At 41.2% G+C, this 17152-nt stretch overlaps 1 protein-coding gene across 1 annotated transcript in view; it reads left to right on the top strand.

Annotated features, from left to right (window-relative positions):
• Positions 1–16209, top strand: part of DNAJC3 (DnaJ heat shock protein family (Hsp40) member C3) — an 83049-nt gene extending 66840 nt beyond the window's left edge. The window contains exons 10-12 of the mRNA XM_077483031.1: positions 4956–5085; positions 14107–14255; positions 15484–16209. Coding sequence (XP_077339157.1) covers positions 4956–5085; positions 14107–14255; positions 15484–15641 — 437 coding nt within the window. The 3' untranslated portion in view covers positions 15642–16209. The remainder of the gene's footprint in view (positions 1–4955; positions 5086–14106; positions 14256–15483) is intronic.
• The last annotated feature ends 943 nt before the right edge of the window (positions 16210–17152 follow it).

The following is a 17152-nucleotide window of genomic DNA, read 5'->3' as shown; positions in this document are numbered from 1 at the left end:
TTGGGGTCATTATCCTGCTGCAGAATAAATTTGGGGCCAGTCAACAGTTCCCTGATGGTATGGCATGATAAGTATTTATCTGTATTTCTCAGCATTGAGGACATCATTAATCCCGACCAAATCTCCAACTGCATTTGCAGAAATTCGGCTCCAAACTTGCAAGGAACTTAACACCATGCTTCCCTATTGGCTGCAGATACCCATCAAGCCCTTTAGTGAGCAAACTGCCTCTTGCTACAGCCAAATATTTTTCAGATTTTGGCTCTTCAGTCCAGAATACATGCTGTAATTTTATGCATCCCCGCTCATCTGTTCTGTGCATAGTTGAGTTACTTAGCCTTGTTTCCATGTCAGATGTATGACTTTTTAGCCGCAGTTCTTCCATGAAGACCACTTCTGGCCAGACTTCTCCGGAAAGTAGATGGGTGTACCGGAGTCCCACTGGTTTCTACTAGTTTTGTACTAAAGGCAATGTACAAAAAAAATTTAAGATACACTATCTACATGTGAGTGTATAACACAGGCATTACTCAGTGTGTCCAGTAGGTGGTGGCTTTCTGATGATCTAAAGTGGAGATGTATGGAGGGTGAATAGGAAGCTGCTCCTGGTGGATGGTCTCATCAGTGGATGTAAAAATACGATGGCAAAAATAGTAGTAGTAGTCTCATTTAGTAAGTAAAGTAACAGACAATATATCAAACTTCCAGCCCATGGCATTATATCATTTGTCTCAGTGAATGGTCATAGGTAAATATGTATACCAAGAAGCACTCTAGTCACTCATATGATGTGCACCAGGAAGAACCCATGCTTTTTTTTTTTTTTTTTGGTCAACAGACTAGCGCTCGTTTTCTGCTTTGGACTTGAACTAAAATAAATTAGCCTGAGGTCACACATGCTTTACCTTCATAACCAGGGTAATACAGACCTCAGATCTTGTCCACCTTGGAGTCTCACAGCATAACTGCACACTCAAGGGAATTTACCTAGACACATGGCATAACGCCGTGGAGTCTTTTATTACTTAAAAAGTAAAAATACTTTTACAAAACAAGTGAACAGAGGAAAAACACGTGAAGTTAACGTGTAATACCCTGCTCTTAGTGGGTTATATAAGCTCTCGTACTCTCCTGTATCTCCTGACTGTAACATCACATTAGGTTCGCACATTACCAAATCCTGCCTTGCGATTTAGATCACTGTGGACTTCGTCAGGGGCGGGCATGTCGCTTTCAAAAATAGGCACGGTTGTTCATTGTTGCACACAGCTGGGAAGTACTCTTCCACACGTGTATGCTGCATTCTATATGGCTGATGTGCTGATTTAATCAGTATTGACCAGTTTACTGTGTTCTTGTGCAAATTTGGTGACATCAAAATCATATCAGTTGATTGAGCCCATATGTGTGCAGTTGGTGTCCCATGATTTCAAACTTATGCGGGTCATACGTTGATCAAAATTTGGGCGGGTCAGTCGCAGCTGCTAATCGGTGTATTCTGATGGCTACGAGTGCTGCTGTTAGAGCACAATGTCCTGGTGGGGAAATTGCTCTGTCTGCCTTGTTTTTCCCAAAAGCCTTTAAAGTATGTACCAGCAGATTACAGGCTATGTCATACTAGTGCTACACTTGCAACAGGATAACTAAGGGAGAAGAGAGGACACTTGCTCTTATGGAGCTTTTCCCCTCACTAGCTGAGCCAATGTGATGTTGCTTTGTCACTGCCCCCGTCACTAGGTGCAGGTGAGTGATGTCTATATATGGATCCTTTTGCTGGTAAATTTAGAGGCCAGCCCTCAATGTAAGATTTACTGCAAACTGCAGCTACCAAGCCTTGTTTTGACTTGCTCGCCCTCAAAACATGCATCAGTGATTTGCTTGTAGTAAGAGCTACATCATACATGGAGTAATGATCTTTCTTCATGTGGCGTGTCTAGTGGAGCCACCACTGGCTGGCACACTCTGGAACTTTGGAGGTGAGAGGTTTGCATGTGGGATAGATGGATCCCTTGTTCAGTTTCCTATTTTGTAATGGTCTTGAGATTTCTATCCCAATCTTTATTTAAACCATTCAGAACCTTGGGCATAGGAGGGAAGTTGTGCTCCTTTTCCTGCACTGCTGCTCCCAGACTACACTTGCCAAGTCCCAGCTGTCAAAATAGTAGCTGGGACTTGCTCTGTATCAGATCAGCAGCTTCTGTGTAACGTGAGCCTTCCTAAAGGAGAACACCACAAAAAAAAACCAACGCTTTGGGGTTAACCTGTAAAGAAATATGGGAGACAAACATATGGGAAAATATATTCTTTGATTCGAGGAGAACAAATCTATACTTTCTTTAGGGTGTGGTGGCGAGCCAGCACCACCCATCATCCTGTGAACACTATCGCCACTGGGAAGTGTGTTTGTAGTAGCATCATATATGGATGATTTTCATCAGTAAAGACTAGAAAACTGGTTAGGACTGAGATGTCATAATGAAGACTTCTCTTTTATATATCCCTTCTCCTGACTTCGCCGTGAAAATTTACGGCTCAACTATTAACCCGTCCCCGCCAAGGCTCTACGCGTAATCCTGGACTCTGAACTCTTTTCGGCCCCACACCCAATCGCTGTTTAAAGCTTGCTGCCTCAACCTCTGCAACATCTCCAAGATATGCTCCTTCCTAACCAATGACACCACAAAGCTTCTTATTCACTCCTTAGTCATCTCCTACCTCGACTACTGCAACTCCCTCCCAATTGGCTTACCTTTACATGTGAAAGTATGTGACACTCGTGCCTTGGTAGTGTGGAATAATTATATAGGCCGCTGCTGTAAGTACTATACCCCTTGGGAGGGAACAGAAATAATTGAATGTGTGACTCCTAAGCCAATATAAGTTGCATGAAAAGGTTCATAAATTCATAAAATCTGTAAAGATCAATAATAATTGAATACATAAATATTGACTAATAAACCAATAATTATTGTGATATACAGTGACTGGTAAGTAAATTTAAATTAATATGTGAAATATTGTGACTTGTGATACATGTGCAGACAAACTCTATTAAAGTGCTCCGTGCTTGAATGGTGGCTATCTTCTAGTGAGGCTATGTGGTTCCGCACTCACCAGATAGTATGGCCTCCTCTACCTTATGGCAAAGAGAGTCAGCTGTGCTTTTAGGTCTCTGGGTAAGGGGGTTAGACCTGTGTAAGAGGCTTAAATATTTTTATTTGGCATCTTACAATAACCTTTTCCTTTAAAAAAAAAAAAAACGTTTAAAAAGTGACTCAACCGAATGTCCCCCCGTATTGCTGATAGTTTGTGTAAGGTCACACTGTCTGCAGATCAGTGCGTGTTCCACCCTCCATGCCGGAAGTGACGTATGCGGGATTCTATCTTTATGCGTTTCGTCATCAAAGTGCAACGTCGTCAAAAGCAGGAAGTTCCTGTCTCTTAAGAGGGTCATAACAAGTTGCACTCCTCCCCCTCTTTTCTATTGGGCGCAGCACAAACCACCAGGAAGTTCATCCCATTATATAGACAGGCACAAACCTGTTAACCCCTTCTATTGCATTGTATTCTTGAATAGTGTCCTCTTAGGACATTTTGTGTTTTGATGTGGTTATTACACACTTATGTTACTATCTTACATTTTTAGATGGAATTACCCCCATGATGTTTGAACTTTTACTGTCTGCTTGGATTGATAATATATGAAAAAAAATTGGAGTAAAAAAAAAAAAAAAATAGAAATAAATATGAAAATAAAAAAATTGTAAAAATAATAAAACAAAAATAGAAAGGAAACTGATTTTGAAAAAGTATGTGGACCATAACCAGTGTAACTTTGACTATTGACTACCAGAGAAGAATATTTGTATATGCTGATCAAACCTGTTATTCAAGATGGGTAGAATGTATTATTGATTATGGTTTTTATTAATAAACTCCACTTTTTCACTGTCTCCATCTTAAACGGTAGTTTAGCATCTTAGATGGTAGTGTTGTCATGCCCACAGCTGTGATGTATTGATGTTGCTGTTACTTTTATAAAGTATGACTGAAGCCGTGACTTCCTGCTGAGGTTATTAGTACCTGGACACTATATTAACCTGCCAGCAGCTGGCGGGTACATTTTCTTGACAAAGTTGTAAATGTGGTTATGAGCATCTGTATCTTCAGTGGATGGTAAACACATATTTTTTTTATGTGCAGTTTATTAAGGCACTTGTTGGAGAATAAAATATATTTATGGATATTGCTTGAAGCCTCCCAGGAAAGCTTAAAATGGATTCATGTGCATGTTGATGTTCTGTGTAGGGGAAGCTTCCACTTGTAAGAATTTTACATTTGTAGTGGTCCTTCTGTTATCGCCTATTGCTTGAATTCAGGAGTAATGTTTCCAGATTCATAAATTCATGTCATATTTCAGGACAGATTTGCACGAAGCTGTCAAATGTCTAAGTAATATAAATTGCTTGGCACCTCCTGCTGTCTTGCCGGGAAACGGCACAAAAGACAAATGTAACACTTGCTGAGCGAGAACATCTGCTTGGAAATCATCTGATGCAAATACTTTGTCTTACTTAAGACACCTTGGAGTCTTGGACCTAAAATAGAACTCGGCAACCAATGGCAGTTACATGTCAGATAGAACGACTTGGAGGCAGCAAAGTATTGATGGATATTAACACTTTTATGTCAAATAATGCATTTTTTTTTCCCCATCAACTATAAAAAGAGTACACTGCTCGTGATTTGTTTAATAGACCTACAAAATATGTTAGGATGAGGTTTGATGTAGCAACATCTGTTAGAGCAGGAGGGTTTCTTCAGGTGAATATTGGAACACTCAGCTGGAGCTGCAATTGCCTTACACTGTCTTTTGTGTTACAGCAATTCTGTGCTATAGTATATGTGCACCAAATGAGTCCAAGTCTTATAACCATTCCTCTTCTTTTTGGCAGCTATTCGGGACTATGAAACCGCACAGCATCACAGTGATGATAAAGAGATCAGAGAGGGCCTAGAGAAAGCACAGAAGCTTCTGAAGCAGTCTTTAAAAAGGGACTACTACAAGATCTTAGGAGTGAAAAGGTATATTTTAATTCTATTTCTTTGGAGCCTTCATAAACGAGATTCAACTGTTTTTGTTTTTTTTGTTTTGTTTGCCTAAAATGCTCATTTCTATTACAGAAACTGGGGAATTGTGGAGCAGTTACTCATAGCTGCTTATCTGTTTCTATTTCAAATACAGAAAAATTGTGATGTGTTGCTGTAGACATCCTGTCTAAGATTGTTCCCATTTTCTTTGCTCTGGTTTTTTATTTGGCATCCATGGTACTGATTTATCTTAGTTTCAGATGTCCCCAAGGATGTGGTTTACAGTAGTTCTCAACAACAATCTGCAGTTAGGGACTTTGGTCCATGTCACACTAGCAACTTTGTAGCAGAGTTTTGTAGCTATTACAAATTTGTTTGCTTGTTTTCCCTAGTGATTTGTAGGTAGCTATAAATCTCTGATGCTTTATCGTTACCAGCAGTTGCAATGGATAACATGCATAGCCCCTGAAGCTTGCAATACAAACGTTGCAAAAAGTTAGGTTTTCAGTGATGGAGCTTCAAGTTGCTTTAAATGTTGGTCACACCAACTTTCATCTACTGTGATTTTGTGGGGTTTTTTTTTTTCTCTACCAAAAAAAAACTTTTTTTTTTATAGCTCGCTTCAGTAGCTGTGCCAAATCATTTCTATGAAGTCTTTTGAGTGTTGTAAGCTTTGATTCTATGCACACTGGCTTTACTCTTGGGTTCAGTAAAGCATAAATGCTTTGTTAGCATTTGTGTTCTAAGTGTCAAGTTTCTCTCCTGTGTCTGTGGCTGCTCTTGCCCCTGTTCTTTCACTCAATATATTTTGGTCCTTCGAGAAACTTGTTACCTTTTTCCAAAATAATAGTAATCTATCGATCAAGATTGCGGGAAGACCAATCGTCTTAACCATGGCTAATTGTCTTCTGTGTGCGCATATTCCTGATGCACTCTATTTCTCCGACAAACATCCACACAATCTGTATTGCCACACAATGCGCTATGGTGTGCAATTGGAAATCATCTGTTGTCCCTTTTTCACATATATTAACACATATAAATATACAGTACACTTTTTTTTTTTAAACCACACTGAAGGACACCAACATCTCTGCAACCTAAAACAAAAGAATACACTAGAAATGGGACTTTGTATATACCTAACAACAATATACATATAATATACACCTCTATTCAAATTATACAAATGTATTAAAAGTATTAGTGCCATAGATGGCCTATTTACATATCCACACATGTACTGATATAAAAAAACAAAAAAAAGTAAGTTTCACAGTATAATGTTGGACTTCTCACCCTAATCTGAGACTATACAGTATACATCCTTTGTTGTCATCACATCAAATAATTTCAAGATCCTAGATGACGGTAGCAGGGGCAATCTCCACAGTTATTTATTTCAACCCATTTTGTAGGTTTAAAATATCCCCGCTTCCTCAGGCTCTGTGAAACACATGTAGGGCTCTCAGGGTGTATCCCTTCAACGTAAAATACATTTTACCATTCTATTTGAGTTCTTTTATTGCCCCTCAATAGATGGTGCATGATTCTTATGAAGGACACAGGTTTTCTAATGTGAGGCAATCTTCAGGAGGCAATTCCCTAAAATGTAAAAGTGATCTGAGTGGCTATGCAGCCACTCCGTCACTTTTACAGACAGCCAGAGGTCCCCTTTTTCTGCTAAATGGAATCCATGGCCAGCAAACAGTCACTTTACCTTTTTAGACTAAAGATCTAGTTTAGCAAGTTACCCATCATCTGATCTTTTATTCTTCCTTGATTATATTTCTAGACAAAGTATGATATTCCCCTTAATACGTGCATTCCTTTTCATACATCGGGGGACACAGAGCCATAGTCGTTACTATGTGGGTTAATAGGCCATCTTTAGGTGATGGACACTAGCACGCCCTAAGACAAGAAGTGTACTCCCTATATAACCCCTCCCACTACTGTGAGTACCTCCAGTTTTTTTTCGCCAGTGTCTAAGGTGTTGGTCATGAGTCAAGATGTGCTGTGCTGAGTTCCACTGGATCAATCCTTGCTGGGGCTAACCATGCTGGCCAGATTCATTCAAAGTGTCCTTTTTTGGGCCTAATGGAATGGTACCCGAGCCTCGTATTAGAAGAAACAAGGTTTTTCCTGCGAATACTTCTCTTTTTAGAGCCGTAGACAATGCGGGATGTGGGGCTAATGGTGTTGGCGCTCTCTTACGCCTGATGCACATGTAGGAAGCTTGTAAAAGCACACTCTGTGTGCTGCTGCTGGCTGTGGAGGGACACGAGCAGAGAGGTGGCATTACTTCAGGTTTGGTGACACAGGCATTTTCCCTTGACACATTATTACTGCTCAGGCTGGGCATTAATAGCAGCATTATATTGCTAGACTATAGGCTGGCAGTGTGCATTCTTCTGGTAGTGCCTCTGCTTTGTGCATCAGGCTATGAGTGGAAGAGGGACCAGTAACTCCTCAAAGGGTTCTAGGGGTTTGATTGTTTTACAGCAACCTAAATCTATCTCCAAAAGAATGTTATCCTCCTCTGAGAGTGATGCGGCTGGTCAGATTGAGCCATCAGGGGAGATGTTGCAGCAGCGCCAGACACTTCAGCCCCTATATATACCATACAGGAGGTTTTTTCTTCTACCATTTCTAATTTGGAAAAGAAGATTGATGCTATGATCACTCTCCATAGTGGGTCCAAGCATAGCAGATCCCCATCCAGTGCTCAGGACCCTCATACTGAGGTGCAAGGGGCAGGGCATCAGGAAGGTCTTCCAAAAGATCTGCAAGATACTAATATATCCTCTTCCGAGGATCCTAATATGGAGGGAGTAGTGTCACAAGACAGTTTGCTTGTACACTCTCTTAGGCCGCGTACACACGCGGGGACTGTTCGCCCAACTTTGTCCGTCAAACAGTTTCGGCAAACAGTCCGCTCAAAATTAGCATGGACGGACATGGCCACACACGACGAACGAACAGTTTGCTGAAACCGTGCGCGATGACGTGAACGGCACGTACGACGGGACGAAAAATACGACGTCCTATACACTGCATTATAACTTTCGGCGTTTAAATCCTTTCTGAGCATGCGCGGAACTTAGTTTGACGAACAAGCCTACACACGGGCGGACTGTTCGCTCAAACAAGGTTTCAGCGGACAGTTTTACGGAATTTCCGAAAAACCTTGTTCGTCAAACTGTCCGCTGAAACTGTCCGCTGAAAGCCCACACACGAGCGGACTGTCCGCCAAAACACTGTTCAGCGGACAAAGTTGGGCGAACAGTCCGCGCGTGTGTACGCGGCCTTACTAAGTTGGTTCGCTCAACATTTTTGCTGCCTGTAAAGCAGTCTATTGATGAGCCCTCCTCTGGTTTGGGATCACTAAAGCCTCCCCCATCTGGGGATGCATTTCCTATCTATTCATGGCTAAAAAAGCTGATATATTTGGAATGGGAACACCAGATAAGCATATTTATTTTTTCCTCCAAGTAAGTTTTCTGCACTGTTTCCTATGGAGGAAGAATTCTATAAGAAATGGGGGGAGGTTCCAGCAATTGATGCTGCAATCGCCTCGGTGAATAAAAATCTTACTTTTCCGGTGGACAATGTGCAAATGTTAAAGGATCCAACAGATAAAAAGTTGGAATTTGTTTTTAAGAACAACATGCCTCTGGCAAGTTCAGTAGCATAGCCGGTTCTTGCGGCAATTGCATCTTGGTCCATAAAGGATCAGTTTGTAGAGATACTTAAAATTCTTCCTGATCAGCAGGCCCAGCAATGGGCTGGCATATCAGATGCACTATGTTTTACGGCGGATGCTATGAAAGATTCTATCATTCAAGCCTCACGGCTTATGCTAGGACTAGTGCATACACGCAGAGTCCTGTGGCTGAAGAAATTGGTCAGCCGAAGCACCGTGTAAGAAGCTCTTGGCCAATTTCCCATTTCATGGTGAATGTTTGTTTGTTTTTTTGGGCACGATCTGGATAAATACGTCCAAAGAATCTCTAATGGGAAAATTTCTCTTTTACCAGTAATGAAGTTTAAACATTTCTCCTTTAGGCGTGCTTCCTCTCCAGTGCCAGGGGCATCTGCCTTGAGGCAGTCTCGTCGGCCTCCACCGTTAGGTTCAAGAGGAAGACCTCAAGGGCAGCCCCAGCGCCAAAAGAGGACTTGGGGCAGAAAGTCCGCAAAACAAAATGCTAAAGCCTCCTTATGAAGGGGTGCCTCCGCTCGCCCGGGTCGGGGGAAGGCTTCTGCAATTTTCAAAGATCTGGCAGGAACAATGTCAAGACAGATGGGTGGCTTCCCCAGTTTCTCTAGGTTACAAACTAGAGTTCCGAGAATTCCCGTCTCGTTTTCAAAGATCAAATGTTCCCGGCGATCCAGAGAAAAGGAAGTCTTTCTAGCTCTGGATCATCTTATCCCAGGAGGGGATATCAGAGGTTCCCTTAGAGGAACAGGGTTTTATTCAAACCTTTTCACAGTTCCAAAACCAAACAAGGATGTAAGATCCATTCTAGATCTCAAATATCTGAATCAGCACTTAAATATCCGGTCCTTTCGCATGGAGTCAATCTGATTGGTTGTTTTCCATTTTTTAAGGAGGGGATATGAATCCTTGATATCGATCTCAAGGATGCATATCTGCACGTGCCAATATTTCCCGCTCATCAGAAATTTCTATGCTTTGAGGTAGAAAATCAGCATTTTCAATTTGTGACTCTAACATTCTGTCTAGCCACCACATTGCGGGTGTTCACAAAGATTCTGGCACCTCCTTTAGCCAGGTTAAGGGCTCGGGGCATAAGTGTCCTAGTCTATTTAGACGATCTGCTTATAGTAGATCAATCAGTCTCTGGTCTAAACCAAAGTTTAATCTCAGCTGTAAGCTACCTGGAATTTCTAGGTTGGATACTCAACCTAGAAAAATCATTCTTTAAAACCATCAAGGAGATTACAGTACTTGGGGCTGGTCATAGATACCGTACAAAAGAAGGTATTCCTACCCCAGGCAAGAATCGGCTCCATAAAAGAATTGATTCAACTTGTCAAAGCAAAGTGAAATCCTTCCATTCGGCTTTGCATGAAGTTGTTGGGGGAAGATGGTGGCCTCCTTCAAGGCCGTCCCTTATGTGCAGTTTCATTCAAAACTGCTGCAAAACACTATTCTGTCGACCTGGAACAAGAAGGTTCAGGCTTTGGACTTTCCAGTGCGCTTTTCCCCCGAGGTTCATCAGAGCCTCAATTGGTGGTTGATATCCAGCAACCTCCAAAAGGAGAAATCCTTTTTACTAGTATCCTGTAAAGTGGTAACAGATGCCAGTCTTCTAGGCTGGGGAGTTGTCCTGGAAGAAGCTTCTGCCCAGGGGAAATGGTCCAAGTCAGAAAAGACCTTGCCCATGAATATTTTAGAGATTCGGGCAGTAGGTCTGGCCCTAGAATCCTGGACGCTCAGGCTACGGGATTGTCCTGTCGGGATTCAATCCGACAATGCTGTGGCTTGCATCAATCACCAGGGGGGCACGAGAAGTCGTGCAACCCAAAAAAGAGGTGAATCATGTTCTAGCTTGGTCAGAAAACAACATTCCTTTCCTATCATCGATTTTCATTCCAGGGATAGAAAATTGGCATCTTTCTATTGATATGTCAAAGATGGGGTATTCCGGACATGGATCTGTTTGCGTCCAGATTCAACAACAAAGTTGACAACTTTGTGTCAAGGTCGAGGGATCCGCTAGCGTGCGGAACAGACGCCTTTGTCTTCCCATGGGATCAGTTTTCACTGATCTATGCGTTTCCTCCGGTTCTGCTACTTCTGTGCCTTCTCTGCTGGATCAAGCAGGAACAAAAGGAGGTGATTCTGGTGGCCCCAGCATGGCCCAGAAGATCTTGGTTTGCTGAGATCATAAAGATGGTGGTTCCTTGGACCCTGCCATTGTGGCCAGACCCTCACTCAAGGTCCGGTATTCCATCCTACCTTACAAATGCTAAATTTAATGGTTTGGCTATTGAAACCCACATTCTAAAGGACCGTGGGTTATCCCATTCAGATAATGTCTACTTTGGTTAATGCTAGGAAGCTGGCCTCCTGAGCCATTTACTATAGACTCTGGAAGGCATATGTTTCCTGGTGTGGATCCAGGGCTTGGCATCCCAGGAAGTATCTCCTAGGAAGGATCCTTAAATGCCTGCAAATGAGATTGGAAATGAAGCTGGCCTTGAGTACTCATCAAGGGCCAGTTCTTGGCCTTATCAGTGTTTTTCCAATGGCCTCTTGCTTCTCACTCTCTGGTGCGTAGTTTTATTCAGGGGGTAACACAAATTAATCCCCATGTCAGGGCACCTCAAAATCCTTGTCTTGTGAATTTAGTCTTATCGTCTTTACAGAATCGGCCTTTTGAGCCTATATGGGAAATTCCCTTGGTTCTTTTGACAATAGTCTTTTTGGTTGCCATATCCTCTGATAGAGTATCGAATTGGCGGCTCTGTCTTGTAAATAGCCATATTTGAGCATGCATAAAGATAAGGTGGTATTGCGTCCTCATCCTGAATTCCTACCAAATTTGGTGACAGGTTTTCATTTGAACCAGGATATTATTCTGCCTTCTTTCTTCCCAGAGTCTCGATCTAGGGAAGAGAAGGCGATACATTCCCTTGTTGTAGTAAGAGCGGTCAAAGTCTATTTAAAGGAGACTCCTCAGATTCGCAAAAGGAGGAATTTTCTTCTTTAGACCATAAGCTTGAACAATCACTTGACGAATCCATTTGGAAATAGATTTTGATGCTGCCTGTCCTCTTTTAGGACCTTCTTGCAGTACAAACAAAAACTTCTGCTTTCATGTTAAAGCGCACTCCACCAGGGCTGTTAGTGCCTCTTGGGCAGTGCATCATCAGGCCTCTATGGCTCAAATCTGCAAGGCCGCAACTTGTTCTTCAGTCTATACTTTTACCAGATTCTATCAAATCGATGTTAAAGGTCATGAGGATATTGTCTTTTGGGCGTAGTGTGCTGCCGTAGAAGTCCTCTAGCCTCTTAATGCCCTACTTTTTTTGTTGTTTCTCCCTCCCTTCAGTTGCCATTGCTATGGGACATCCCACATAGTAACTATGGCTCTGTGTCCCCTGATGTATGAAAAGAAAACAGGATTTTTAAAATGGCTTACCTGTAAAATCCTTTTCTTTGAAGTGCATCAGGGGACACAGAGGTCCCTCCCTCCTTTGGTATACATGTGTATTGCTTGACTACAAAACTGAGGTACTCCCAGTAGTGGGAGGGGTTATATAGGGAGTGCACTTCTTGTCTTGAGGTGTGCCAGTGTCTATCACCTAAAGGTGGCCTATTAACATACATAGTAACTACTATGGCTGTGTCCCCTTATGCACTTCAAAGAAAAGGATTTTACATGTAAGCGGTTTTTAAAAATCCAGTTTTTTCTTTAGTGCTCTGTATTGGTTCATCACAATTTCTACTCCTCTTAAAATTTATATATTCTTTCTCTTCATTATACCTTGAATATTGTAATATTCATCCTTTTTTGCCTAAAAAAAAAAAATAGATAAAATATCAAAATAAAAATTGCGTTTCATAACAAAAATAAAAATACTTGCATAATGCACTGTAACCACCCATACCAATTGTGGGCAAGGATGGGGTTAGACGGGGATCTTGGTGGTAATGCTATCACTTTTAATGGGCTTTTAAAGTGTTCGTAAACCAACAAAAAAAAATCTGCAAGACAAAGGTATAATGAGCTAGTAGGCATAGCTACTGGCTCACTACGAAATACTCGTGATAGATCAAAGCCCTCGTTGCGGTCCCCACACACTGCTTTGGCCGGCAACATTGCTCCCGGAGTTATTTTTGTGTATCGCAGCTCCGGCGCTGTCCGGAGCCACGATGATGTCACTCCCGCACACGCATGCCAGAGTCGCCAGTAACGGCACGTCAGCTGAAGCAACGACATGAACGAGCCGTTACGTCGGTGCACATGTGCCAATGACGTAATACAGGGGATATCTCCTAAATCGTATAGGTTTAGCACGGTATGCTACAAGTAAGCCTTAGTAAAGGCTTACCTGTAGTAAGTGGATTGTAAGGGTTTACAACCACTTTAATCAATTTTGGCAATTTTATGCGTTGTTTGAACCTTGTAGAAAGCCTGCTAGCGGCTTGTTTAAAGTGATAGTTGGCACTCCAGTTAAGATCTTTGTTTAACCTTCCTAAAGTAGTGCAGAAAATTGCTTTTAAAAGCTTTAACAATGCTGCTTGAAGCTTGCTGAAAGCTCTGCAAATTTTTTATTTTTTTGTCTAAGCTGAAGGCCCAAAATTACACGTTTTTTCTGCATGCAGGCCAACGGAAGGATTAGTTACAGCAAGTTTTAAGATCAAAAGCTGTATTTTGTAAGATGCCAATTTAATGCATTGTGCAGGTAAACAAAAAAATGGCTTTTTAAGGTCATTTTTGTTTAAGCTGCATCCCAGCCTAAAAAGGGTCCCTGTCACGTTGGAGCCCTCAATTCATTTTTTTTTTTTTTCCCCACCTTTTATACAAGCGAGTTCGACCTCCCTATCTTTACCAGCGTGGCAGAAAGCAGAACAGGATTAACTGAGTTTGTCTTCTGTGTCTCAATGCTGGGTAATGCTGCCCTGAATATCACCTGCCCCTGGATTGGCATCATGCATGTCCATTGGGCTGGTTGCTGACCCATCTGCACCATGGAAATGCATGAAGCTCTGCTAAATGATGGATCCAGAGCAACACGATTTTTTTTTTTGTTTAAATGACTGAACCCCAACCCCCCCCCCCCCTTTTTATTTTTTGTTTTTTTATTCTCTGCTTAAATCTTCCTGAATTGTGCAAACCACTGAATGCTGAGAGACATAGAAAATAGATTCACTAGATGCCAGAAGACAAAGTTTTCTGTAGAGAGAATTCTAATAATATGTAAAACTCGTTCACATTTGGCACATTTTTCTTTTATTTCATTTTTTTCTGTGATGCACAGGAATGCCAAAAAACAGGAAATCATAAAAGCTTACAGAAAGCTGGCACAGCAGTGGCATCCTGATAACTTCCAAGATGAGGAGGAGAAAAAGAAAGCCGAGAAAAAATTCATTGACATTGCGTCTGCTAAAGAAGTCTTAACAGATCCAGGTAATGCTTAGTTAGCTGCTATCCTTGTCACTGTCTGCTTTGCTGGAGGAATAGGAATCATGTAGTAGCATTACATCATAGTATTTGTACAGTGTGGAGAAGATGCATTCATTTGTATACATGGACTTTAGATCTTCTTCTGTATGGATATCTGTGAAAGGACAGACCTATGCTGTCCTAGTCTAGGAGAGTTTGGCGGAAGATGCTTCTCTTTAGTTACCTCTCTCCTGTTCAGTGTATAATATGAATGTTCTTTTAAATAATTGTACCTACATAAGAGAAGATAAACTCGTGTTCAATCTTTCTAGCCAGATATTTAGCAATACTGGATTCTTCTTTCTCTTTTTTTAATCTTTAAATATTAATATCACAAGCTGCAGTAGATGTAAGTTTTATCAAGGAATACAGGAAATATAAATGTGGGTATATCTTTGAATACTTAGTATTTATGTGCCTTTCTTCTTCTTTTTTTTTTTTTTTTTTTTTTCAAAGCTTTTATTGGATTTTATCATATACTGCAGAACTTAGGAAAGCAGTATCTTTTTTGTATGTCAATACATAGTAAAGGTACACGGTCATTTGGTTGCAGATGATAGAATAAAAAAAGAGCAGGAAAATTCTGTACCTTTTTTTTTTTTTTTTTTTTTAATTTGTCAGATGTGCACCCAGCTGCTCCAATCAAGGTAGCACTTATCAGACAGGCCTTTAATCATTGGCCCATATTAGACTAACAAACCCATTAGTGTAGTTACTATTGTGGACAAAAATGTATGTGAATCAAGTTGATTACATGTATCTATAAATGTTTTTTTTTTTGTTGCTTTTAAGACGCCAATAGAACAGAAGAAACAAATGCAACATAATGCTTGGCAGTAAGATTTTATTTAGGCATATCTACTAAAAGGGCAAATTGATATGTCCAAGTTATGGGCACCAAGTCCCCACTGGGTCTGAGGAGCGATGGTTTTACTTGGGGCAGTATATTGTTAGTTTTCATCTGTTATAGTTATGTTGCTTTTCCTGCCCTACCGCCCTCTATGAAAGCAGGTTAACTGAATTTCATCATATACTGTTGGCTGTGTTTGTGTATCGTGACACGTGAATATCTTTTCTGAGATTTTTGTATACAAAATGTTTGAAAATTTAAATATTCCATAAAAAAGGGACCAATTTAAAATCTGAAATACTGTGAAACGATCTTAATGACCAATTCTGTCTGCTTACACAGAAAAGAGGAGCCGGTTTGATGCAGGTGAAGATCCATTGGACCCAGAGAGCCAGCAAGGTGGAGGAGGTGCTCACTTCCATCACGGATGGAACCAGTGGCAAGGATTCAATCCATTTGGCTCAGGAGGGCCATTCAGTTTTAAATTCAACTACAACTAGAGACTACATTGGTGATACACATCTGCACCTTGCTAGGAGAGAGAAGGTTTTGCTACAGTGCTGTACAGGGACTCTCTGGGAGATGTTTTGGAGTGTCTGCTGTGCAGGCTTCCAGCCCAATGCAGTAAATCACTTTCAAAGACTTATTTGCATATCCAGTATGGGGGGGAATGATGACCTGTTTTTTTATTTTTTTGAGCATTTAAAATGGCAGTGTTTCTAGAGCAAAATACTAAGGCAGCCATCCTTGCTTTAGTAATATTATGACAGAGAAGTATTGCTGGATGTTCAGCCCTTCGAAGATTTATCCAGAAACCAAATTGTATTCAAGTGAGTGTACCAGTGCCAAGAGTTCATGCCTCCGACTGTGACACTAAGAGGTTTAAACCTAAATTAAAGACTTCTAGTAGGAGTGGATGTTATCTGCATTTTGTTTTCTAATTATAATAATATTTTTGCAGCCTTTGTGCATTCGCTGTGTTGGTTATTTATTAATAATAATAAATGTGTCATCCTGGAATGTTGATATAAACAGGTGTGAGACATAAATGCGATAACATATACCATACTTCAGCTGTTCTCTCGATTTGTTACTCCTGTAATTGGTATTACAGTTAAGACTGTGAAAATATATTTTGGGGATGTAGAAGGCATTTCATCTTATTTCAGCTTCTTAGAATTGGTAAGCTGAAGTATAATCAAAGTTTGCTTTTGGGTTTAATACTGATTTCTGTACCCAAATTCTCTTGATGTGATGGCTGTATTAGTTTTCTTTATTGGCTTGCTTTCTGCTTATCTGGTGATCCAGCCAGTAAGTCTCTTGTTTTTCAACAGAAAAGCTCTCTTGCACTTAAAAGGATAAGACAGAACAATTTAACACTGGCAGGGGTGTTTAAAGCGGAGTTCTGCCTGCAAAAGAAATGTAAGTCAGCAGCTACAAATACTGCAGCTGCTGACTTTTAAAATAAGAACACTTGCCTGTCCAGGTCACCCGTGATGTCCTCACCCAAAGCTGACCCATCCGTCGGCTCTGGCATTTTCAGTAAGGCAATCAGGAGGTGGAGCCTTACTGCTTTACAACCTGTTTCCTATTGCACATGCGCGACTCGTGCTGCACACGCTGAATGGTCCCCGCTGTCTTCTGGGACTTGTGTGTCTCCCAGAAGACAGTGGAGGAGAGGCCGGACATGGCGTAATTCGCTGCAGATTCTGCAGCACCTTTTCACCAGAAGTGGGAGCATATACCTGGATCAGATTTGTGGAGTGCACAACTTAGTTATCCTCTGGACACCACCTGAGCTGTGGATCTCTGCATCTTGCCCAGAGTTACCATGGGCCTTTTTGCTGCTTCTCTGATTAATGCTCTCCTTGCCTGGCCTGTCAGTTTAGGTGGACGGCCATGTCATGGTAGGTTTTGCAGTTGTGCCATACTCTTTCCATTCTTGGATGATGGATTAAACCGTTCTCCATGAGATGTTCAAAGATTGATATAGATTGATATGTTTAAAAAC

This window comes from Lithobates pipiens, unplaced genomic scaffold (assembly GCF_037356315.1).
Source record: "Lithobates pipiens isolate NorthernLeopardFrog02 unplaced genomic scaffold, aLitPip1_a1.2 Scaffold_16, whole genome shotgun sequence".
Taxonomy (NCBI): domain Eukaryota; kingdom Metazoa; phylum Chordata; class Amphibia; order Anura; family Ranidae; genus Lithobates; species Lithobates pipiens.
This window is presented reverse-complemented; position numbering and strand designations above follow the sequence as displayed.